Source organism: Pagrus major, chromosome 21, assembly GCF_040436345.1.
Source record: "Pagrus major chromosome 21, Pma_NU_1.0".
Taxonomy (NCBI): domain Eukaryota; kingdom Metazoa; phylum Chordata; class Actinopteri; order Spariformes; family Sparidae; genus Pagrus; species Pagrus major.
Window position 1 is genome coordinate 7,004,699 of NC_133235.1, and position 27,120 is coordinate 7,031,818.

A 27,120-nucleotide genomic window follows, 5' to 3' on the forward strand; every position below is an offset into this window, starting at 1 on the left:
GGTTAAAACCAGCCGGGACTCTTAAATCTTATCTATGGGCAGAGGGAACACCCTCTCTACTGCGGCATGAGGGCATCAGTTATTGTCAGGCCAAACCTTGTTATACTCTCACAATTACAAACACACACACACACACACTGCTGTGTGACAGTAAAAGCATTAAGTAGTTTGGTTTGTAAACAGGTTATAATCCATATTAGGGTTATGGCTATGATCCAACACGCAAGTGTTTCCACTGCTAGTAATCAGTATAATGGGCTGTCTGACAAAGAAGTTGGTGTACACACACAGCAGGAACGTGAAGCACTAGTAGGGACTGCATTGTGATCAAATGTATGCACAATGTGTGCACAAAATATTAATGGTGGCTGCTTTTACCATGAATAGTTTAAGCGAGGTAAGTGCTTACATAGATGGTGCACAGAGTGAGTTTTCCTTTTAAAATGAAACATTAGTTAACTAGCTTCTTTAAGAAAGCCATAGAGATGAAATGTCTACAGCTAAACTAGTGGCTACACAGTTGCTTTGAACTAGATACTAATATAAGCATGCTAACATGCTCATAATGGCCATGATACCATGCTGAGTTTAGCAGGAAAAGTGTGAGTCATCTTAGTTTAAGATGTTAGCATGCTAACATGTGTCACTTACTGCTAATTAGTGCTAACTTCTACAGTACCATCTGAGGCTGGTCTGAATATCATTAGTTTGTCATGTATTCGCTTATTAACCAAAGTATTAGATCAGTGAAATACAAATACTAATATTTTCATTAAAACATGTAGGCGCTCAAAACTGTAGGCATAGTTTCTCACAGTTCGTCCTTTTGCCAGGGCCGCATTTCACAACAGAATGACGGTTGCAGTCAATGGAAAAGTTGCTGTCAGTATCTGTGTGTTAAAGAGGCACTGTGATGATTGTCTTGCAATGTATCAAATATTGCAGAATTACTGAATCGTGATACAATCGTTATTGTGGCAACCTTTCTTGAAAGTGGTGTAAGATGACTTACTTTGTGATTCTCACCCATACTTAGGATAATGCTCGATGAGAAGTCTCAATCACAAACATTCCTATAGTTAACCTTGACAAGAACATGGCTCTCTGTATGTCATAGTGTGGCAATCCATCCTAGTATTGTTGAGAAAGTTCACTCTGAGCTAAATCTGTCAAGCTCATGGTGGCACAACAGCAAAAGTCATTATTCCTCTGGGAACCCTTGTGGTCTGTCTGCATCTAATACATGTGAGGATAGTTCTGTCTGGATTGAATTGGTGGACTGACCACCCGATCTACCAACATTGCCATCCATAGAACTACATCACTAGCATGGCTAAAACTTAAGGGCCCTGACACACCAGGCCGACAGTCTGATCAACTGTCCAGTTAAGCAAATCAGTGCATGAGAAGACAAAGGGAAAAAGAATGGGAAAGCCCCATTACAAACTGGTCAACCAAAGTTCCGAAAAACACTTAAAATAACAAAGTTTGACCTAATTTTTAATCACATGTGTCATGATGTTAAGGCTTACAGACACAGATGACGTGGACAAAACAAAAGAAAATTATTTAAAACCCTGAACCCATACTGTGCAGGTGCAAATGTGGTGTACGTCAATATATGTTCCTAAAGTTGTGCACACTGTGTAAAAGCCTGTGATCAGCAGTAAAATCTTGCTTGCAACTACATCTCAGGCAGTAATCAGTGTAATGGTCCTGTGTAGCATGGGGTTAGTCCGCGTTTATATATAGATTTTTACACAAGGCCCTTACAGTGATAAGTAGGCTTTGTGTTGTGAGAGCTGCATGTCTTGAACGTTTCATGCTTTGGCTCCACACCGCTGTGTCGCCTTTCCTCTCGTTGTTGTTCCCGTCCTAATTCTCATCTCCCATGCTAACACAAGTGCCTTAACTTGCTGCTTGAGTCACTCAGTTCTGGGCTTTTTTCTTTTGATCAGGCCTAATCCTCATTATTATTTACAGGCAGTGATTTCTCCCCACAACCATCGCTGCACCGCTGCACGAATAAACCAGCACATAGTATGGACTTTGATCAATTATGGACTATTCACTAATGGCCTGCGTCCCTTCAGTGCAGACCCACCATCCCTTTCTACTCTGCATTGTGCTTGCACTGCTTCTCTGTTGAGTTATTTTGACATCTGCGTGTCTTAAAATTATTTGATAGCTTGTATACCAGTAGAGCTCATAATAATTTTGGATAATAGATTTATACACAACACTGGGTCATACTAGCAATTAGTGTAATAGTCTATTTCATGGCAGAGTGTCCAAAGTAATCTATAAACAGTACAAGGATGTGCACTGTGCCCCATACTGGAAATGGCACCATTAAACAAAACCTGATCTGCAAATTCCTAATTAGAAATTTGAAGGGAATGAGAGCCTCAGCTGCCACCAATGGAAACTTTTCACCAGTAATAAAGGAATGCAAATTATTGAATAGCAATTACAATAGATACGCAGGTGTGAAAAATGAGCACATATGGTATATTTTTGGGCAATAATAATTTTACTCAACAAAATGATAATTCTGGAAACCTGTCGTTTAAGATAATTAAGATAGTTAATGCTTTTCAGCAAATTATATGCTAAGCATTTTAAGATTGTAAAAGTAAACAGCTGACATTGGTTGAAAATGCTTCTGTAACAGAACATGTAGCTGATAACTGTTAAAATGTTGAGCTGTGCTTTGGAGAAACTGAACGATCATTGTTCAGTGTCATCTGTGAGCCTTCTCTATGACACTAGAAGGAAGATGGCCAACCGTGAGCAAATGCATAATTTACTGTAATTAGTGAGAGACTTTCTGGATTCATTTGGTGCTTTGTATCTAAAACAGAGAAAATATTAACACTAAAATATTTGTATGGTTTGTATAGTACAGGTGACTGTTAGTTGACAGTATAGACATAAATGAGGTCAGTAACCAGTAGGCAAATATTTTGCAATTAACAGGAAAAAATACATCTAGATATCCAAGTCAAAAAATAGGTTGAACTTGAATGTTGAAAATGTATTTCAGTGTTAGATATAACCATTTTGATTACTTTATTTCAATGTACTGTCAAATACCCCAAACCTTGCTTATTGGGTAAAACTGTAACTTCAGTGAAACCACAAAATCTGTCCAAGAACATATACTCAGTCCCAACAGCAGCGTATTGGAGCACTTTGTTTGTAGTTGGAGATGGAATTCAGTCTGCAGTCCCGGTTGCACTCTCTGTGATCTCTGTGTCAATTTATGTCTTCCAGTCAGCACTCACACTCCTCCTGACTTATGAGCCCGATGCATCTTTGCTACTGTTCAGACTTACATAACAGAAAATCAGCCATAAAGCTCTGTCATGCATTTATAATGTTTTCCATTTCTGCACTGTGTGTGTTCGGCGTACATAACTAATACTTCAAACAGTGAGGAGTGAAATGTATTGTCTGAGGAGCTGAGGTATGACACAAAGCACAATGTTTCTTCTGCTCCGTTGCTTCCATAAAATCACTGTTTACTCATCTTTATCTTTTGAGTTTAATAATTTCTTGGGATTTTTGTTCTTCCTAATATGGATATAAACTCAGCTGATAGAGAAGGCTGGAACTGACTACCCATGAAATGCAATTGGCCACCACTTACTCATCCACCCTAGCGGCGCAAGATCATTTTTGCACAAGAAGTGCAAATGAGAGAGAGATCTGTTTTATCTTTGTACACTTAAAAACAAAACAAACAAAAAAAAACAGTGACTTTAAGTAATTTTTTTACATGTACATTTTCCATCTAATTTATTACTAAAGTTCATATATAACGTATCAAGTTTAATACGAAATTTTTCTGTCATGTTGAGTTTATGTATATAAATTAAAATAACTTGGAGTAAATGAAGTTGGAGATTTATACATAAGTGTTATGTGTTAATTTCATTAGCACAAATAAAGTTCAGTTGAATTCTACATAAACCTATGTGTTTGTTGATGTGTTTATTATTCAAGTATTATACATTAAAATAATGCAAATTGGTTATTCTGTCCCCTGTAATATGTCACACATCTAGTGATTTCTTCGATCGATACACATCGACTCAACATGAGAGAAAAACACTACATTAACCGTGACCCTTTACATTGACCTTTACATGTAGATGGAAAATGTACATTAATTGAAATACTTAATCATTGTTTTAGGCAAATTATTTTTTTCTCAATAATCATTAACTGTAAAGGTTGAATGTAAGCTTACTAATAGACACTGTCATTACTTTTCGCCAAATGCTTACATCATCATAAATACAGCAACATACAACTCACAATGTCCCTGTTAATATGTTGATCATGAGCAGGTATGGAGTTTATCTTGTTTACAAGACTTTAGTGTGTTAGCATGCTTAAATTTGCTAATCAGCACTAAACATACGGGCTGATCATCTCGTATGACCTCATAGTGAACATTGTATGGTAACTGCCAGTTCATCCAGTAGATGTTGTGAAACTTTACTACATAAGAAAAATCTTTTATCTGCTGTGCTAAATGAAACTTAAGGGGATCACCAAAACCATTAGGATTTATCATGTGGGGACCATAAATATCAAATTCCATGGCAATCCATTCAATAGTTTTTTGAGATATTTCAGTGAAAACCAAAAATTGACAGCCTCATAGTGGCACTACAGGAGAATTCAGTGATCACAAAAATCAATAGGTTCCATCCTTCAGGTACAATGAATGTCTGTAAAAACATCCCATGTCAGTAAAATACAGATATTGAAATATTTCAGTTTGAACCAACGTGGTGGATATACAACAATCATTACTAAAAATGTGATGCTGTTATCCTGGTGCACAGTTAGAATACATTTTGTTGAAAACAGTCTGCGAGTATATTAAATCTTAGCATACTTAAGACGGACAAAACATCAGTACACATCAAGTCTGCTAGCTATTTTGGAAGAACTAATTTTGTACTAAGTATATTTTAGTTGTAATTACATTTTAGAAATGCACAATTAAAAGTGTACTTTTATGTGCTGAAGCAGAACGACTTTTTATTTATAAGTACATTGAAAATGTATTGTTAGTCTCTTGCAAATATACAAGCAGTATATCATTAACACATTCTTATTGAACCAATAATATGCCATTATATATCCTTAATTTAGAAATCATATGCTCAATTATACTTCTGGTTTATTTCAATTACTAAACCAAAAACTTATACGCAATAGTGTTGCAAATGTATTACCAGTATACTTAAGTCTGAAAAAGGCACAGAGTTGCCGCTTTTCCCATTAATCACATATGATGGCTGGATGTGCATGCAGCCTGGCTCCATAGGCACACCATGCTGTTTTGTCCGAAAAAGGCTTTTCAAGGGTGTTTTTAAAGCAACCTCACCACTAATGACGAGTCTCTGGATGATTGGGGCCTATGTTTATCTTCTCTGGTAAAATACTCAAATTCCAGTTGATCTCCTTCATGATGCTGGCAGAGGATGCTATGAAATTTGTGCTGCAACAGCAAACTGCCTCTCATTCAGGTTCCCTTTTTTCTCTGGCAGAGATATCTGGTAATTCAGAAGACATCCCTCTGGTGCGCTGGAGGCAGCAGTGGCTGGAGAATGGCACTCTGCTCTTCCACATCCACCACCAGGACGGCGGCCTCAGCCTCCCAGAACCGACCGAAGACCCAGCCAACGATTCTGCAAAGGAGGAGCTTCGCATCCTGCACATCTCTGTCATGGTAAAACTTTCTGAAAGTTCACAAAGCAGTTAAAAATGGAAACAGTTGAAGTCTTGAATACAGTGCAGTATCTTTTCTTTGACGTGCAGTCAAAAGAACTTTTTAATTGGGCAAAATCTTTCATTTGCAAAATTAAAATGCTAAAGGAGAGAAATTGCTTTTCTCTCTTACTGTTTCATCTAGATGGATAGGGACTGAAAAATATAAAGAACATTAATGTGGTTGAGTTATTTTCCCCGAAGCTGAAACGTCTTCAGCGATATCATCTTTGAGATGAGATAACATGTCCCTGCCTCCTGTTTTTGTTTCCCTGTGTATTTCAAATGAAACAGCTGACTGCACACTTCTTTCACAGTAAAGGTTTTAGGGAGCAGATAAATCCTGCAGATGTCTGTCATGGTACAATGGCTGTTTTAGATGCAGAAATGTTTCATTTACAAAACATCGCCGTGTACTACAGTCCACAATAACTCTTCTTTATTACAAATGTACATGATATCTCAGTCAAAGCGTTTAAAAAAAAAAAGCTCTGCCACTGTCGCATTTGTTTATATTGGACACATTTGGAGTGTCTAGCCTGCTGTTCTGCAGCCTGCCACAGGGCACGGGCATGTTCAACACAGCATATGTGTGTGTCACATCTGTAAAGACATTGAGAGGGTCCTTTATTGAAGCCATGGGTTTAGTTATTAACACATAAAAATAAATGTATACTTTTACCCTTTTTATGGAAGAGGGACATTTTACATAGGTATAGGTACATACATTTATAGTAGTGAAAATGTCTATATTTCGGTGTGAAACATACATTTGTAAAGCTGCACATTTCAGTTGCAAAATGTAGATTTTTGCATGCCTGCACTGTATCAAACCTTATCTGCTATGTCGGCAGACTAGGAAATGAATCCTTAGATCTTGCAGCTTCGTCCTCTTGCCTGAGGAAATGTATATTTATTAGATCTTAGATATGCCACACCTACTCCCAGTGCCCTTTTCCAGCCCAAAGACATTACAATCGTGCTTTGATGGATGATATGTATTTTCAGACATTGAAAGCATATTATAGCTGCATACACAAATGATTAGTCAGCTTGAGAAGACTTTTGCCAGCAGCTACATTTGTTGAATAGAAGCAGGGAGCGGCTGAATGTCACCCATCTTGAGCCCTTGAAACAAATAACTGACCTTGACTATCCTCTGCATGTTTTGCATGTATTAGCAAACATGAAGCCAAGCTACTGGGCACACAGGCTCGAGTGGTGACAACATTTTCATGTGGAAATGAGATAGCCAGTGTGGAGGTTCTGCTTCTTACCTCTTTGATTTTCCTCTAATCTCACATTTTTACTCCCCGCTCTATCTGCATTTCACATCCCATCAACCTCAGGTCGGTGTCTTTGTGCTTCCTGCTCTGCTAATTCCTCATCCTGAATGAGCTGTGGCGGTAGCGCTGCCACAAGGGTGTTTTCGTGAAGGTGCGGGTAGAGAAGGATTAGCATGCAGATATGAGCAGACCGTGACAACAGATGGAAGCGGTGTTGCCGCTGCGCTGCCCGGGCCCTGCTGCAGCTTGCCACCCGGCTGGAGGCCCCGACCTATAAATCCAAAGCCGTGTCACTTGTTCAGCTCCTTGTGGATACAAAAAAAGGTCCTGTGAAGGCTGCTTTACGGGCGCTTTAGCTCAAGCACACACCTGCCATCAGACCTCTTTTCTTTATATGCCTTTGGAGACTGCAGGACAGCAGTGGTCAGCCCAGGGAGTATGTGGAAAAACGCAGTTGGATACAGCTGTGAATGTCTTAATTGCTTTAGATCCCAGCAGCATCATACTGTACCTCACTGGTTATGCAACAAACAGGAGGGAGTAAATATGTCACAACACATTGCATCCTACGCTTTCTGAATTTTGGTTTTACGTTGATAGTTTGTTACTTAACTAATTTATGTGCACTTGTTTATTTTCGCTCAGTGTGAGAGTGTAGGCGCCAGGTTTGGAAAAAAAAGGAAGTATTGATTTTGATCACTTCTTTTCAAACTGTCCACGAGTCCAACAGTGTTATAGGAGTGCAATGCTAGACCAGTGGACAGCTTTTCAAAACCTGGTGCCTACATTACCCACAATGCAACATCGAAACTGAGTGACATCACTGGAGGCTATTTATCAGATTACATGCAGTTTCCTTTAGAGCCACAAGAGGTTTTATACTACTTTTCACATATGCAGTATTACTCCTCAAGAGCTGTAAACACACTTCAGTGTGTCAAATTGATGCATTTCCTACATTCTACATTCCACTAACAGTCTGCCACAAGTCACCAGTCCTTTTTAGTGTTAAAATGAATCCCTGCCTTTCTGTTAACAATCTCAAGAGTTGTGTTTTATTTGGCCGTTTTCATGTTTTTATCAAAAACATGAATTGGACTTGAAACGGTCCCAGGTCGGCTCATTCTGGCCAGGTCAGCTCAGCCAGGAAGCAAAACGTCTAATCTGCCACAGTTCATTGCCTGGCCACCATGCCCTCCACGAGACTGTTTATGCTTAATGGAAGAGTTGGGGCTCCAGCATTTTTAGGCTTGAAGACGAGCCAGACTTATTATGGGCCTGATCCTAAAGGGGAATCAGGTTCAATGAACTGCACCAAAGTCGGCATCTGAGGCCAGAAAAGCGATTTTTGTCTGCTACCCCAGCCAGGCTATAATCTTACTAGGGGATACGATTTTTCCAGTCACTTTCAGTCATTTTTTTTTCAAATGCAGTATTGAAGATGATCTGAAAATGTGAACCAAGAAGTGAGTCATTCCCACTCATCATCCCATGTTTTTAAAGTGCACTGTTCTGAATTTTGAGGTTTCCTCATGCACGGTTGAAAGCTTGTCCCTGAACATTCACACCACCAAGGTGACCACTGTGTCCTCCACTGGCCACGACTGGTCATCCATAATAGATGACTAACCCTGTGTATGTCTGTACCAACACCAGGTGAGGCACTGGCAGTTCAAACACATGTCCCCAACTTCAGCTGGAACCTTACAGGCAGACAGCTCCAAAGTAAATCCCAACACTCCAGCAAAATAAAGATATCAAAACACTAAAACAGCACCAGATATTCAATGTGGTATGATTGTTGTTTTTTTGTTGTTGAGGCTCTAAAGCTCCAGTATACCACGGCTATACACAATTCTCCCTTTTTCATTTCAAATTTTAATCAGCTGCTGTTTTTGCCACGGGGCCTCTATAGATCAATCCAATCAACACATGCTTTATGGAGGTATCCAAACCAAAACAAGTCAATTACATTATATGAAAGACTATGTTTTTTTATGCTTAAGGGTTAGATTTGATGTTTTTACCCATTTTGAATCTCTTTTAGCACTATTATTTTATTCCTTAGAGGCTGTAAAGCGACTTTTTAATTTCTGCATGCATCGAAGTGAAACCAAAAAGTGGACGTCCAATGACAAAAACTTAACAAAAGAAGAGATAGAATCAAATGAAATAAATGTGTATCAAGCAAGGGGGCACAATTCTCCGTAGCCATCATAAATACTGCAGGTTTGGTCCACATGAATACTCACATTATTTATTTTGTTAGATGGACGTTTGGGCAGTAAGACCAGGTTTGGTTCACCTCTGCTGGCTGGAAGCCCTCTAGGCACAAGTTTGTTGTGGATCAGTAGTGTGATAAAAGCCCCTGACTGTGCCCACTCAACCCAAAAGGTGAGGAGCAGCGGAGTCTGTCAGAGCCGTATGGTGTCTGATGTTAACGGCAGCAAATACTGCCAGACTCCTGCTCCTTTGTTTGAGACTGCTTGTGCCTCCTGGTATAGGAAGTTCAACAGACATATGGTATGTTTCAAGATTAACTCAAAACTAAAACCACATTTCCTAGTAGTAAATTACATGTACAGTCAGTTTATTGCACTGTCTATTGATTGTGATAGACATTTAATAGTGACTATCATAACAGATGTTTCCTTTTTCCAGAGAAAAAACAGTACATTTGTCTGCTTGGCCTCAAATAAAAAAAAAAAAAATCTGTGACTCACACCCTGGTACACTCTGCCTCAGAACTATAAGGCAACATTATAAATACAGTCAATTTCAGGATGAGAGGGCATCCAATTGAGATTATACTACGGTAGTAGTGTGCTATTCTAATACTTATACTTAATACTAACTCAGTAAAAGTGTTGGTCAGTCATAAAGTGTTTGTGCAAATTTACATTTCCCTACCATTCATTATTCACTGGCCGGCAGAGACGTTAAGACAAGAGCTACATATATAACTAGAGCTCTATGAATAATTGATGGCCATCAGTTGTTGTATCTCGGCATTAAAATTGCTGAAAAGTGTTGGTTTAGACAGAAGGGAGATAGAGGAACACTGGAGCAACTATCAACCAGAGCTGTTAGTGTCATCGGTGGCTGGGGATTGAATGGGGTGGGGGGCTGGTTAACATTTTGGAGGGTGTGACTGTAGTGTGTGTGAGTTTCCGAATGATTGTTTATTATGGTGTGTTAAGTTGCTCTTTAAGGATTTTTGTAAACTGTAGGCACTGTATTCATTTTGAAATATTAGTATGTTTCCTTCATTTTATTTTATTTTAACCCTTATTAAGATACATCTTATTGAGAGTCCTGCCCTGTGCCCTGTTTCCTAAAAATATCTAAGAACCTGAGCACTGACCGGTGGGACAATCATTTGATTTACATGAATTTTTCATTGTATGGTCTAAACGTGATATACTGGAACGTATTGTATGATCAGTGGGTGTTCTCTCACACCATCATTGTGGACACAGGACTCAGATTAAACTTATTATTAAATAAGTTGGCTAATTTGCCAAAACAATGACAAAAGTTTTCTAATGAACATTTTTGCTAAATCTACAAACACTGATTGACTGACACATATTAAGTCCTGGGCACAGTTGTCAAAGTACCTACCACTGAACATGCTAGGGTCATGTCTTCAGTCTTTTGTCTGGAAATTTAGGATTTTAGAAAACTCAGGGAAGTAACATTCAATACTTTTGACTACTTTTAGGCCATAAGATAAAATAAATTAAAGATTCAGGGCTAGGGTTAGGGTTAGATGCAAGATATTTTTGCAGTGAGGTTAAGGTTTGGAACATTAAGATATTGAGAAATGTTTGTGTCCATGTGTAATGTCAACATGTTTTGGAAGATTCTTCAGCCTTTCTGATATCTCTTTTTAATTAGTTCAGTTTCTTAAGGACTGTGAGTAGCCTACATTTTGTTTTGTGAGTCTACAGCAGTTATTGTGGTAGCATGTTCTGTTTTACCTCAGTTTATTTCAAGATTTACTATTTCGCAATTTTTAAGTGATCTTTCAAAAAATGTTGAACCTATATTGGGAGTAAGAGTCACAGACATTTACACACACAACAATATAATGCGTTGGGGCAGTTAATGGGAGGAGATGCTCATTGTGACACAGCCCAGCTCATGTGATATTGACATTCATGTGGTGACCCTCCTAAAACCTGCGTTGATGGCATTGATCGTATAAACCTTAAATCAATGTGGCCCTGACCACTTGTAAAGCAGAAGCCTCGTCTGAATCCCAGCCTCCAGAGCTGCTCCTGAGCATCACAGCTTGGCGTGTTTTTTAAAAAAGCCTGCCGAGCGAGACACACCAATCCATAGCTTCCCTATGGGCTGTGAGGAAGGCACACAGCCCGAGTGCCCAGCCTGTTTGTAGAACAGCTGAATCTCTGATGCAGACAACAGAGCACCTTGGGTTGGTTTTCAGCAGAAACAAAACACCACATTTTAAGCAGGAAAAAAATATTTTTTCACATTAAAGTTGCAAATAAGCATTATTTTGCTAACATGTTGGCCTCAACAATTGCACAATAAAAAAAATAAAATAAAAAAATATGACAGTATTGTGCTTTCAGCTTGTTTGCTGTCCCCAAGTTACCAATTAATTTAGCTTTAAACTTGTTTACCTGTTTTTCAAAACATTCACAAACCCTATGACAACTGACCTCCTCCAGGCGGCCTTCAACTGGCTTGTTGTTTATATGATCCTGTTTAAAATGATCAAAAATAAAACAATAATAACTAGAGCATTCATTATTTGATATTATTTGAGATTGTTGTTTAAATAATGATGTTTGAATTAATCTAAACTAAAAACCAAAACAGCTCCAGCATTTATTCTTTTTACAGCAGGAAGCTAAGTCTTCTGTGTTCTGCCTCATCACTGACATAATGACGTCATTACGTTACGTTGCATGCGGTGCAAAACATTGTGACAATGAGCTGTGGTGACATTGAGTGGCGGGAGGGAAGTGGAGAAGAAGCAGGTTGATAGTTGTCAGACTGAGATTGAGGGAAATAGTCAGTCATTAGTTTTGATTAGTGTATTTTGTTGTTGTGAGCTTAATGAACATTTGAAGATACTGCAAAAAATAACATCACAATAAGCAAAAATTCCCATCTTGGCATCTTGGGAAATATATCTTTTGCATATGAAAATGCCTTTGCACTCTGCTTGCAAAAATTACAATATCTGAGAAACTAAAATATGTTCATAGTTCAAACAAGTTATGGAGTATTGATGTATAGACATGTTTTGTATCTACATGTTTCGTGTATTTATTTAGCAAAATTTGATCAAATTATGTTGACATGAGTTTAATCATTTATTATTTTTTATTGACTTAACATAACCTTTTAGCATAGGCTGTACAGATTTTAGGGAAACGAAGCATTTGACAATGCTCATCACAAATATCTCAATACTACATAACAAAAAGCACAAATACCAATGTAGCCACTGACAAACATGCACATAGTATTTTGAACATGGGTGCTCCTGTTTCCTTCTCTTTCACCGGATGTATTGAAGATTCCCTGTTAGCTGAGGTACCATAAGAGCACCAGTGTTCACACAGTACTCCTGCATTTCCATCCATCTTCACCTGTCAATCTACAATAATAGAGCTCAAATTAGATGGACGCAGTCACCTGAAAAATAACTAAAGTTGTTTTTGGGTTCAGAGTGGTGTCAGAAAATTGGGAAGTTGCAGGACCAAACTATTTAACCATGACATCTGTGGTGTACAGTTTAATTTTTCTATTAATGTTTCTTTATGCTCTTGTGTCTGTGGTGTGCCTCAAGCTGTGTCTCAGTGAGCACACAGGAAAAGTCAGTCTGACTTGATATGGCATCAGCATCAAATAATTTCCGCTCTGTGTTGGGATTTTAGCAAGAGCCAGTTTCTTGTAAAGCAGACAGCGTGCTTTTAATAAATCTGAAATGTTGCTCATGCTGCTCGGCTGGTTTATTGTCCTTTTGCAAGTGTATAGAACACCACACTGGCTTTACACTGAAAAATAAATGAACAATGGACTTTTAGCCTCAATTTAATTTCCTCCATACAGACAACATTGACTGAGGGAAGCAACAGAAAAAACACAACCTGCAGAGACGGCTTTGAGTCTTGTCGGTACCCACTTTTTTCCATTTTCAAGTTGCTGCCATACCTTTCTCGTAATGTTTTTCTTTATGGCCACTCGAACCACTGCTGCCACCTTTATTTAATTTAGAATTGCTTTTTAGGTGAAATGTATAGAAGCGTATTGCTGCCATGCTGGAAAAAGAAAAAAATGGACCAGTATCATGTTATTATGTGAAAAGTTTTAAGATATTTTCATGTTATTACGGAATACAAACTTATTATACACATTATAACATGATAACTTATTTTTATAAGGTAAAAATTGTTATGTTTTATGTTATTTCATTTTATAACATACGTTTTCACATTATAGCAGATTAGTTTATTGTTATAACGATAAAAAACATTCTTGTCATAATGTGATAAGTTTGTGTGATGTAATAACATGAAAAACATCTCCTTTTAACAAATAACTTTTCACCATATGATGTGATACTGGTCCATTTTTCTTTTTCTGGCTTGGTAGTAATATGCTTCCATAGAAATAACACGTGCAGTGACCCTTTCAATACTACAAACATAATGCCTACCAGACCTTAATACAGAACACATCAATGGTGCAAAACATTCTGATTGTATAATTGTAAATTCTATACAAACTGGATTAGGGCTTAAAAGTGCAGCTTTTGCTCAAACTTGATATCAAATGAACCTTTTAGATGGCCTAATTTGCAGCCCCAAAGCACATAGAAAAAAATGCAAGCCACATGTTTTCAGAATGGAGACTTGAATAAGGAGGTGAAAGATGGTGAAAATAAAGGAAGAGCTGATAGTCAAGATATTTGTGAAAATAGTTACTTTCATGTCAGTCAAAATTGAATAAAAGTGTTATTATCACCTGTATTTGCATGACATTCTGTTCCCCAGGACAAGATGTTCTGTGTTATCTGAACCCAAGTACTCAATAATCATCACAACTCTCCAACACTAATAGTAATTGAATATCATAAGGTTTTATGCAGAGTGCCTAGGCTATTATTTCCCTTGCATTCTACCGTATATTTCTAATTTTCTGAGTATTTGTCGAGACATGGTGAATTTCTACCTCTTATTCACTGCCACAAAATGAATTAGTCACACATGAATGGGTGTAAAAATGAGTTTTGGATTTGTGCAGATGAAACTTTGGGAATGATAGAACTCTTGAACCAGTAAGTTTCAGAAAATGAATATATACACGTATATATGAAGAAACCAGCTCAGTATAGAATATAGCATGGATTAAAGTAAAGTTTGAATTATACAGAAGTATGAAAGAGACAATCACTAAACATTATTGGCATAAATGAAGTATAATTGGAAATTTTGAGTAAATCACATGTGTATGCCATTAGAGTGTGCTGATTATAATGGCAGAGAGAGAGACAGAGAGAGAGTGACGAGGCGAGGTCGGCCAGTGTGTGTGCATTAAGCTGGACTGTGTAGGGAAACTTTTTAAGTGACTCTGAAGAAAGATGGTTGATTTTTGAGTCTCATTTTCAGGTTGTCAAAATAGACTTTATATGGACTTAGATTTTGGACGTTGTTATATCGTGATATGGCATAAGTGTTGTCTGTAAAGTGATATCATAGTTGATTTTGTTTCCCAGTCCTAGCATTTATGAAGTGCTTTTGATATATACTGTGTATTATGATACAGCAGAACATTATTGCATTTAAGGCCATATCCTGCAGCCCTAATGGTGACAGTAAATTAGATATGTTGGCATGTGTTTTAATAATAAGGCCACTAACATAATACATGCCATTTGGTTGCCACATTTATCCAACCTTAAATACATATTACCATAAAGTCATAATTAATAATGAACTATCTTAGTTTTTTTGGTATTACTACATTTACATTTATATACTACAGTTATTTGTGTCTGTGTAATTCATTATCTGATATTATTATTATAATTATAATAATTATTGTTATTATTGTTATGTACTCAGTATCAGTAACCTGGTTCAGATGTATTGCTTATTTAAAAATTAAAGACTGTAATGTAATAAATAAAAAAAAATATTCCCTCTTATGACTCCAACTCACGAGTAGGCCTGCATGTTGTTGTCAGCAAAAACATGTCCCACTATTACAACTGGGATCATTATTTATTTTCTCCGCAGAACTAACCTTCTTTTGGTCAGTGAAAGAGGGAGAGACCAGCTAGGGGACAAACCTTTTCAGGCAATTTTGCTGCCGAGCTGTTCTGCTCCTCTCTGAACACAGTATCACAGGTTAACAGGGATATTCTGTTAACTGGTTTATTCATTACAACTGGGATACTCAATCTCACTGTGTCAAAGGGGCACAATGGGAAATGATTAAAGTCGATTTCAAGACCTTAGTGGCAGTATGGCCAATAGCTGGGTCACGTAAATGTTGCCAATGTTACTGCTTTGTATTTCCTCCTGAACTAGAAAGGCATTGAGTGGCAGGTGTATATATATATATATATATATATATATATAAATAACTGAACCAACCCAATCACCAGAATATGAGAAAACCAGAAAATGTTGGCATTGTATATTCCTGCAAACCACAGTTATGTTGAAACTTTACGTTTGATATGTTGAAACTTTATGTTTCAATGTTCAATTTTCAGTTTTATGATGTCACAATGCTGTGTTTATGCTCTGGTTAGGTTTAGGCACAAAACCTTGTTAGAGTTAGGAAAAAACATGTTTTGGCTTACCTGCCTCTGTTTCCACAAACACAGCTGGAATGTTTCCTGACGTCTCTGTAAAAATATCCTGTGACTTCGTGGTCACAAATGTTGAAACAAATCTCTTACATTGGTCTCTTGTTAAAAATGTCGAGAACATACTGGCTTACAATTGTTGAAATGTCATCTCAAGCAATGTGAAGACGAAAAGGTGGTTTTCGTCTTCACATTGCTCTGACATCTCATGTTTTTGTTGCCACATTCTTAAACAGTGGTCTCTCGCTCGGCACCCCTCACGCCTAATTGTCAACGTGTTTACATTAATGATGCTAACATCAGCACATAATGTTAAACTGTTCACCATAAATTAGGGTCCAAGCTTAGTAATGTTCACAAATCAGCACTTAATAGCTGACACTGATCGATTTCATTAGTTTTGCAGGTATTTGGTCACGAACCGAAGTCTTGAACAAAGTTGGATTTTGACTGGATGATGGTGCCAGATCAAAAGTCAGAGGCTCACCAAAGGTAGCACAATCGATCCTGAGGGAAATATGAATATGTGTAGCAAAGTTTATGACATTCAATCCAGTTGAGACATTTCACTCAAAAGCACAAATGCCAACCTTGTGGTGGTGCTGGAGGAAAAGTAAAAGCCAGGGGATCACCAAGTCATTATACATGGTTTGGGAACCATGATTGTCCGTACCAATTTCTCATCCAATAGTTGTTGACATTTCAGCCTGGAACAAAGTGGTGGACTGAGATGACGATCCATCAAGAACAACACCCTTGCTTGCCTGTGCCCTTTGCTAAAAGAAATAGAAGCTTGCTCCAAATCATTTTTACTGGGCTGGTTCATTTTTCCAAAAATGATAATGCATGCCATCAGAGTAGTATGACAAATGCTACACTATAATATTGTGGCTTTTAAGGCAGAACAACCTCTGATAATGCACTACATGAAGAAAAACTGGTAAGTGAAGTCTTTTCAGCTTCTTGAAACACCGACCCCTAATTTAAAACCAAGATTTAACTCCAAGAGAAACAATGTTTTCAGGACAAATGTCATTTGTGGTTTTACATTAATGCCTTCTCGCCACACAAACTCAAACACCATTGTGGCTTCATGCTATATTAGCTTTTATGAAATACACTAAATTGAATCAAATGATTCAAACCGTTTCTGTCATTAATACTCATTTCCAGGGGAGAAACCTTTGTGTGAAATAGGGTTGTGACTTTCACATTTGTTCAATGTCAAAATCAGCACTGGATTGTAAAACCTATTGCTAATAATCCTCACAACTCAAGTTCCATTTCATTTCATTGTAGGTATTAAGTTTTATACTTTGACAGCCTTAAACCTTCCTCAGTTGGCGTAACAACAAATGCACAGTAGGATTCAGTGCAAGGAAACTGCTGCCATCATTAATATTGTAAGTTAATATCAAATCCAATCACTGGCCCTTTGGCTATGATACAGTTTATTATATTCAAAGCAAGAAACTTCCTTTCGCTATCTTGTAGCTGTCAGATAGTCTAGATCTTTCCCCTTTCCTGAGTCTTAATGCCTTGCATCCAGAGACTAAGTGACAGATTGATAGCTCAGCTCTAATACCATGTCTGCTCTGTCAGACTGAGAAAGGCCATGTCTTCTCTCTTCCATTCAGGACTTACATGACAGGAGTGTAAGTCATAAGGAGCACTGGTGCCATTATAACATCATCCTCATCCGTTAGTAAGTGGATTATGGGGCTGGAGCGCTGGCATGCTCTGATGTGTGGTTTGGTTTTATTGGCTCTGTAAGAGGACACAGTCCACTTAGTCCTCACTTTGATTCCAAGTAATGCCTGACATTAAACAGCTTTTTTCCATATCATCTATATTAGCCCCCTCTAAGCATGGGCGCTAATGCAGGTTGATGGGTTTGAATTACATTTGTCACCGTGGTAGATTTGATTGAGAACCATTTCAAGTACTTGACATTTGACATCTTATTCCACTTTACTCAGAGATGAATGAAACAATGGAGGTACTTAACATTAAATATGTGCTTTAATAGTTAAATATATTTATATGTTCATTTATCAAATTTGAAAATTCATTAACTGTACTCTTTATTTTACAATATTAGTTATAACAAGAACCAAATTAAACCTCTTCTCCAACAAAAACAGTATTTCAATTAAAAATGACCCATGAATTTATTAGAAAAAATGTGAATGTGTTATTAGCAAAAGCAGCTCCCGCCCTCGGCAAACAGCTCTGACAGATTGTTGCTCCAGCGCACCTCTTTTGTCATTCCCCTTGACTGTCTACAAAGGATGCTTTTCAGACACATTTTTCAGTTAGTCATCTCACTTTTAATCAATACAGTTTCCTACACAGGTGGCATTGTGCTTCACTCACACATATTGTTGGTTGCATGCTTTGAGTCTTCTCCAAATTTACCACTCAAAAATGGGACCAGAATGGTACCAGTCCATTGAATGACTTGATTGTATGATAAAGTGGCACATGGTACACAGAACGTTAAATTTATCACGTCAAGAAACTGTCAAGTATTTATAGTGCTTATTTCTAATATTTTGCTGCTTGGTGGTAGATCTCGACAAGAAGCAAAAATCGTCATTCATTGGTAATGTCTTTGGCAACCTCTCACATGGAAGTGCTCTTCTTTTAGCTATTTTAGTCCTCACCAACCCCAGAGGAAAATATCTGACTAACTAACGGTTTACTATATTAACTAGCTAGCTAACTTATCTGTCTGCCTTTTAGCACCTTTCAGAAAGCATACAGTGGGTTTATTAGAGCCGTTTTGCTGAAAACAGCTGTTGCAGCTGGAAATAAGATTGATGAGACTGGTGAGGCTTAACCTAAACAGTAACGCTTTGGGCCATAAAACCAAAACAAAAAGTTGAAAGACACTAAAATACATTATAGAGCTGAGGGGAAATCCAGAGATTTGTGAAAATGTGTGTGTGCATTTGTTACCACAAGTGGCTGTGTTCACATTACATTAAAGTCATTTAACCCATTGTTGCAAAAATACTGATTAGTACAGTTTTAAGCATTATTTTGCATATTATAAAGTAGATTTAGGTGTTATATAAAAACTCTGAAAGTAACTTTACAGACACCAACATCCGCCAGGCCCCCAGCATGGCTGCAGTTGCAATGAAACCAGCAGAGCAGACTTCGCTGTTTCGGGAGGGGGGCTTCAAAGAGACAGGCCCTGAAATGGAGCATTTAGATAGAAGGTGAATAGAGGTGCTGCAGCAATAGACTGTACAGTATGAGAAGAATAATGTGTTTTAACATTGTAGCATGTGAACATTTTCTAGTAGATACCCTAGATAAAAGTATGAACCTTAAAATGAAATAAGATAATATTGGACCTTTAATGAAACACATACCAAATTAAGCTCATCTTAATATTGCTTTATGACATCCTTCAAGATGATTGCAGACAATATAAATGTATACTCCTTCTTCTGTGATAGTAATAGGTGTAGGTAACATACTATTGCATTGCATGTACACTCAGTCACTTGTTTGAGTTTGAGCAGGAGACTTCACCAGTGACTTTGAAAGTGCTGAAAATTTAATCATTGCAAACCAAATTACTCCGGTCTCCTTTTTGACCACTGTGCATGCAGATTTACTGCATAAGTGGCCCATATCATGGTGTCATTTGTTAATGTCCTTGACTATGCAGATTAAGCAAACAACTTATGCAAATCGGCCTCTCCTTTTGCCAATTTAAATTAATATGAGCAACTGAAACCCTCATTTTTATTCAGCTTCAGAATCCCTAATGTGTTTGAAAAGGGATTTTTTTATGTAAATGACTGATTAAAATCTATTTTTCATTTCATCATTTTTGCTTATCTTTCCATAACTCGGCTTGTTTGACTGAACTGACACACAGTTTAATTTTAATTGTTCTTTTTTTCTTTTACTCTTTTTAAATCAATTTTCATTTAAAGCTTGTTATTCTACTGTTGTTTTAGACAGACTATTGCTCAACATCCACTGGTTACTTTTTTCATAATAATTTGCACTCGCCTTGTATCTCTTATATGGCAATAGAAAGAGAAAGTATGTAACATATCAGATCAGTTTGTGTCAGGGGAAGTGCAATACGGCAGTAAAGAGGGAAACATCTATACTCACCTGGCTGGAGGGAGAACTTTTACAGTTCTTTTAGTAATTTCATTTCAATGGGCATGTCATTTTCTGACTAAGAGGAATTCACTCCATCCGTCTCCAGTGGCAAATTGCCGCTATCTCTCTCTCTTTGTGCTGTCACCTTGACATTTTCCTAACTCTTTTTGACATTTTCTAAATTGCACAATGTATCTGATTTTGATTTCAGATCTCCACTGGGTAGCATCAGATTAGCCTCCAGGATGTGGTAAATTGCACATTCTGTACATGTAACATTATGGCTCCAAATTACAATAATGTCTGAATGTTATCTCATCCTTCCTGTCACTTTAACTAAATTATCCCTTTCAGTAGCTTTAAAAAAAAAGCATATGATGATGGAATTAGATAAGATAAATGTAAAATAAAACTGCCCAGAAGTCTGCTTTCATCATCTTTATTCATGGGGAAGATATGGTCTGATATTCAAACTGACAATCGCCGTCTCTCTCCTGTGTGTGTTTGACTTGCCTTGACTTTGATCGATATCCTGCTTCTTGGCAAGATTCTCTGACTCTGCTCTCGCCTTTTCTGCTCTCTCTTTGACTCTCTCCCCCTCGCTGTCTCTCTTTCTCTCTGGTTTCTGTCTGATTCTGTCTCTGTCCCGCCTGCTAACCTCTCCTCGGGGCAGGCTCAATGCCCTTAATCTGTCCATCTTGTGCCAGCACTGAGTCCTCTACGCCCACAGCTGCTGGTGTGGATGCTGCTGCATCCTTCAACCCCACAAACCGGCTCAAAACTCATTACAATCAGGGAGAAAAGGAGAAAAATAAAAGTGGTCATGTGACCTGACCCAGTCATCTGTTATCAGCGCTTACTTTAGTGCATATATGAGGTGATATCTAAAGTCACAATCAACCTCTATCTCCCATATATTTCCACAGGCTGAGAGCAGAACTTTTTTTCCTAATGACTTTTTCCAAAGATGAAAAAGATGAGTAGTGAAACTATCATACAGGTTTTAAGTGCCAGGTTAGCAGAGAGAAGATAAAGCAAAAAGTAAAATTACCATCCAAATACTCAATTCTAGACATCCCTCAGAGTTTATACATTGACTTGCTATTTCAACATAGACCAGAAGTACAGTTCAAAGATTATTGTGAGCTGACGATCCTACCATACAGTGAGTCCCAAAGAATGTGCCACAGCACACAAAGGAGCAGTGAAGACGGACGGAGTGTGCCATTTAATTTTCGTTGACTACATTTACATTGTCATGAGCATTGCAAGAATTTGAAAATTAATTGATTAGTTGATCAAAAGAAAATTAAATGTTAACTAGTTTGATAATTGATTAGTTAGCCTCTTTAATTGAATGATTTAAGAAGCTTTTCTTTGTTATTTATAATAGTAAATGTGGAGTCTGAGTTGGGTGACGTCACTTTGAGCTCTCGGAAACTGTGATGAGCATTTTTCACAATATTTATTTATTTTTAATTTTTTTAACATTTTATAGACTAAATGATTAATTGATTAATTGTTGAAATAATAATAAGATCACTTATTATTGAAAATAACTATCAGTTGCATCCTTAATTTTTATATTTCCCATACTATGCTGTCATAGAAATGCAACACGTTTTCTGGCACAAAAGTTTTCCATCTGCACATCAGTCCTTCTAGCGTCCTACAGAGCAATCAGTGAAACTGTAATTCAGCTCAAAGAAATATTGATATCCAACATCTGAGATAACTGAACCTTGGCTGGCCAAAATAACTAACATCTGTTTTTACAGTCATTGGGCCTCATGCAAGAAGCGATATACGAAAACATTTTCTCTTATTTTTGTTTGTATCCACGTTTTTCTCTTATTTTGTTAGTACCCATTGATTTCTGGGATTCACCAATGTTTTCTTATCTTTGGTAAGAGAAAATTATAATAGTGGTCGAGAGCACTCTTACCAAGAAAAGAGAAAAACATCCCGTTTAAACAGTCCACAATTTGTTTGTCCAATGCACATATGTTTTAAATCATAGTAATTTAATTTAGATTATCAGCCTATATGTTTTAGAGGAATTTTAATTATTGGATGTTTAATTCATAGTTAAAAATACTATTGGTCAATTGATCCTGATTAAGACTATAAAAACCCTGGGATGATTGTGTGAGTTCAGCACCCGAATCATGGCTTACCTACTGTTACTAGATGCTTCGGCAAACCAGGCCTTTTGCATAGAGCGCATTTTAGAGATCGCACAGATCTGTTTGACGACACAGATGAATGGCTGCTGGGTTGTTTCAGATTGCCACGAGCACTGCTCATGGATTTGTGCAATAACCTGGAGCCTCAACTTAGGGGAAACACAGACTGGTCAAATCCTGTGAGAGTCAGGAGACAGGTCAGGCATTTCACAGTCCTCTTTGAGCCATGCGCTTCTGAGAGTACTGACAGCGATAATACCATTCATGCTCCAGTACATATCGTTCCTATACGATGCTAACCAGCAGCAACACTTTTTTTGTTGTAGCGCCAAATATCATTGTTGCTGCAGATTGCACGCATATAGGGATCAAAGCACCCTCTCCAGATCCATTCCAATTCCTCAACCGAAAGCTGTATCACTCTATTAATGTCCAAATAATATCAGATGCAAACTGCCACCTTCTGAATGTTGGTGGCCCGTTGGCCAGGGTGAGCACACAACTCCTTTGTTCCGTGGAGATGTGTTTGGCTCAAGGAGCTGTTGGAGATGGGTGGCTAATTGGTAAATGATTTGTAGTTTCTAGAAAACACCATCCAGTTTAATTTTTATAAAACGCAATTTTATAAAAATGTAACATAGGCGATCGAGGTTATGTCCTCACTCCACGGCTGATGACCCCCCTGGCATATCCCCAAACAGACATGAGTGCTCTTACAACCACCTTGTGGTAGAGTGCACAATTGGAGTGCTGAAGGCCAGGTGGATGTGCCTTGATACTGTGTTTTAGACGTTCCTGTAACGCCAGTGCTGACGCTGTGGAAGATCACGTTTACGTTGTTTTATTTGATTTAACAATACCTCAGTTTCACTGCTGCTGACATTCAGCTTTTTTGTCATGGAACACCTTAAAGCTGAGTGCTTTTTGATCCCTCCATCAAGTCTTCTTGTCACCATGATGCTGCAGGACAACCAGCTAAGACTTCAGGGAGTTACTGCACCTTGCCAAGAAATTGCTTAACTCTTACCTTTGCACAGAGCAAGCTGGCAATTTTCCCCTGTTCCCAGAAGGATTGTCAAGATGTGCCAATATTGACACCAATCATGATATTTATAAGAAAAATACACAGTAGCCTGCTAGCTAGCTGCTACCACACTGTGAAGCTGTTACTGCTGCACACTATCCTGTTGGAGGAAATGACGGACAAGAGCATTGACAGTCGGGGCATTGACCTCAGTATTTCAGTGGGGATAGGGAAAAGCTGCTGACCCTCCACCCTGCTCACATCCCAAAAATCAGCTGATAGCCATGTTCTGAACTTCCCCAGTACAGTGCTCTCAAGGTGAAGTTAATGCACTGTAGCGTAAAGCTACTGTCATTTAAAAACACTGTAGGTGTTAGTCACTAAATCTTTTTCATACACAGCCTTTTTCATATTGTGCTGGTGGCATCACAGCTTTCACTTTGATCTGTATTCTACTTGGCAAGATCATCTGAATCTGTTCTCCCACTTTGACGCTCTCTTCCTCTCTCTCTCTCTCTGCTTTTTTCTCCTCTGCCCTTTTTTTCTGTCTCTGCTCCAAATGCCACTCTCCTCCCCTTAGGGCGGGATGATCGCCCTTCTGCTGTCCATCCTGTGCCTGGTCCTGATCCTCTACACCCGCAGGCGCTGGTGTAAACGCCGCCGCATCCCTCAGCCCCAGAAGAGTGCCAGCGCTGAGGCAGCTAATGAGATCCACTACATCCCCTCTGTGCTAATGGGAGGCCAGGCCCGGGAGAGCTTGAGGAACTCCCGGGGTCAGGGGCCGAACTCCAGCGGTACCCTCAGCATCCGGGAGACACCGATTTTGGATGGGTACAAGAAGGGTTTGGGTGGTTGAGGATGATTGTAATCTGAAATGGCTACACCCTGAAAATAGCACATTCAAAGTAAACTAATTGTGTAACTGAGATGAATAATTTCTAAATGTGTCTTTTTTCACATTTTACACTAGAAAACAAGGATAGAAATGTTTGAATTTTATTACCTAGAGAGCAACTGATATACTTACTTATTTCTGGGTGTAGTAATCTGCAACGAGTTTTGAGGCTTAAAAATGTTAAACCTCCTTGCCTTATCAGCAATTCTGTCACACAGTGAGATCTTGACTGCTTCGTCAAGCAAGTTAGCTGCCTGTGATATTTATTCTAATTTAGATATGTCAAGATAATGTAGCACTAATTGATTGCTACCTCATCCCTAGGTATGAGTACGACATCACTGACCTGCGTCACCATCTGCAGCGAGAGTGTATGAATGGTGGCGAGGAGTTTGCCAGCCAAGTCACCCGTACCCTGGACTCCCTCCAGGGCTGTAATGACAAGAATAATATGGACCTCACTCCTGGTAAGTCGACTGACACACAAACAGCTAGGTCAGAAAAGACAGTGTTAATACTAAACATCTAAAGCAAACAGACATAAAGCTTCACTAATCAATATATTCCAAGTGACAATAAATCAAGTAGTCTAGATGTTATGTTGAAGGGGTCACTTGTAGTGACAAACTCACAGAAGCAGCAGCAGGCAGCTGTTTTCTGTGAAGTAGCTCTGATAAAGTCACTGTACACTACCTGCTCAGCATCAGGCAGCCAAAGACTACACAAACAAAGTTAGCAACTAGATGGAGAAAAATGTCAATTTGTCATTTTTTTTACCCATTAATACAGAAAACATTTCATGAAAAAGTGAGGTGATCACCAAACACATTTAAGAGGGTCCAACTGCAGACCTAATCTCTGGAAGCCCCATGCACGAGAGCTAGTGGAGAGAAATTAACGTCCCAGGACGTTAGCCTTCACGGTTCTCTGCCCAAGCCTTAAAGTAGTGTTTACGTTAACTACCTAAATATTATTTCTTGTAATGCGTTATTTGAAAAAGTAATAATATGCTGACTGACCTAAAAAACAGATTTTGTTGTAGAAAAACAGTGTTTTTTATAGATAATTTTCAGGAGATGGTAGAGTGTAGTATAGAACAAAAGAGGTGTGAATATCAGACCTGTCACGTGACCAGAACCCAAATGAATGCTAATGCTAATTCTCAGAACCAAAACCCTAGATGTTCAAAGTTAACAATGACTTTAGTGTTTGACAACTTAAGAGCCACATATGTCCTAGACCAAAACAAGTGAATACAGACCTTATATTATTTGCATATTGATGTTCTTTTTTCTTTTTTCTTTTTTTTTACATTTTTGATATTTCTTTAAAGATGCAATAATTTATATTTTTATGTTAACGATGGATCAGATATGTTGTATGAAACCTAAAGATAATTTTTCACTTGACACAGTAGTTCTCCTCAGCTCCACAGAGCTCCACAGAACTGCAACAGCCACTAGTTCATTGTTTCAGTTCTGCTGCCGGCAACTTTACTGTTTTGGTTTAGTCTTTGGTATAGGCTCTTTCCAATCTTGTCTCCAGCTGCAACAGGCAGGTGTTTTACATAACAGATTTGCCAGAAACATAACATGTAGTGTCTTCTGGAAGTGTAGAAAGGAAACTTTTTTGCTTTTGTTGTTCGCCACAGCAACTTTATATGTCAGTGTTGTTTTACATTGTTCTGCTGCCTGCAAGTGGCCAAAACAAAACAAAACAAAACACACAAAACAAAACAAAACAAAACAAAAGAAATTAATTACTATTGCTTTAACTACTGGTATGTGGTTTTTCAAATCTTAACCGCCAATGTGTGATTTATCTGAGATAACATTGACAAAGAAATGTTAAATAATCCATCATTAGCATGATATTTGTTTAAAGGTGCAATGTGTAAGAATAGGTGTCTTGTCAAATTCATGCTCAAAACAAACAGGGGGCAGGATATCACCAGAATAACCGCTAACTGCTGCTAACTGAAGCTACCGTTAGCTCAGTTCGCCTTGCAGCAAGTGGTCTGGACTGTGAGCTCGGGGCACTGGGGTGTTGTTGGTGTTTGCCCTGCTAGCACAAGACCTTTGAACCGAGTTGGTTCTGGTGAGCATGCTAACTTCAGTAGACATCTCTGCAACAGAAATCATGGACATCATAAGGTCAAAAACTGTTATTACATATTGCACCTTTAATTAACAATAATCATGTACTAGACTGGGATAACCAGGGGAGCTAATTGGTTCTTCTTTTGTGCTTATAAAACTTTTCTAATCATTTTAAATTACAAACTAACTAGATTATGTCCCTGAAGCTTTTACTTGACATTTTCAATCCTCCACAGCCATACATTCTTTAATAAAAACAAAATAACAAGTCATTATATCAAAAAGGTTACCTTTGCTAATGCTGGTGAGGATATAAGTGTATGAGATTAATTGTTTTCTGAGCAGAAACAGCATAGTACATTAATGCATTTGTAATAATTGAAATTGTTAGCATCAAACCAAAGGCAACTAATTGGCTTTTTAATTAAATACCATGACGTGTTATTTCCTTATGTAGGTGAGAAGAAATCATCAAAACAAATGTAGACTACAAACATTAAGGCTTCAAACGCTTTGTCAATGTAAAACACATTTTTATACAAATGAGGCACTTCATTTGTTCATTTGTTCTTTCACATAATCAGTGTAAGAACGTTAGGTGTGTGACTGATGTAGTACACAAGATCTAACTATCAAACTGCAGGTATTCTCTCAAAGAGCTTATTCCTCACACTTGGAAAAACCGAAAGGCTTATCTGCCTGCCAAAAATTTGTTTTAGAGGATCCATTTTTCATAATCAGTGGATGTTGGAGTTGAGCACCACTCCCATGAGAATCACTCTATGAAGTAGAGAAGTTTTGATGCAGGTATACCCTCTGAATTTCAATTAGCAGCAGATTCACTGC

General features: G+C 38.0%; 1 protein-coding gene across 1 annotated transcript in view; it reads left to right on the top strand.

The window, feature by feature from the left end:
* astn1 (astrotactin 1) overlaps positions 1-27,120 on the top strand; it is a 413,206-nt gene that overhangs the window by 76,062 nt on the left and 310,024 nt on the right. Inside the window, exons 2-4 of the mRNA XM_073491141.1 lie at positions 5,571-5,752; positions 23,861-24,111; positions 24,500-24,642. Coding sequence (XP_073347242.1) covers positions 5,571-5,752; positions 23,861-24,111; positions 24,500-24,642 — 576 coding nt within the window. The remainder of the gene's footprint in view (positions 1-5,570; positions 5,753-23,860; positions 24,112-24,499; positions 24,643-27,120) is intronic.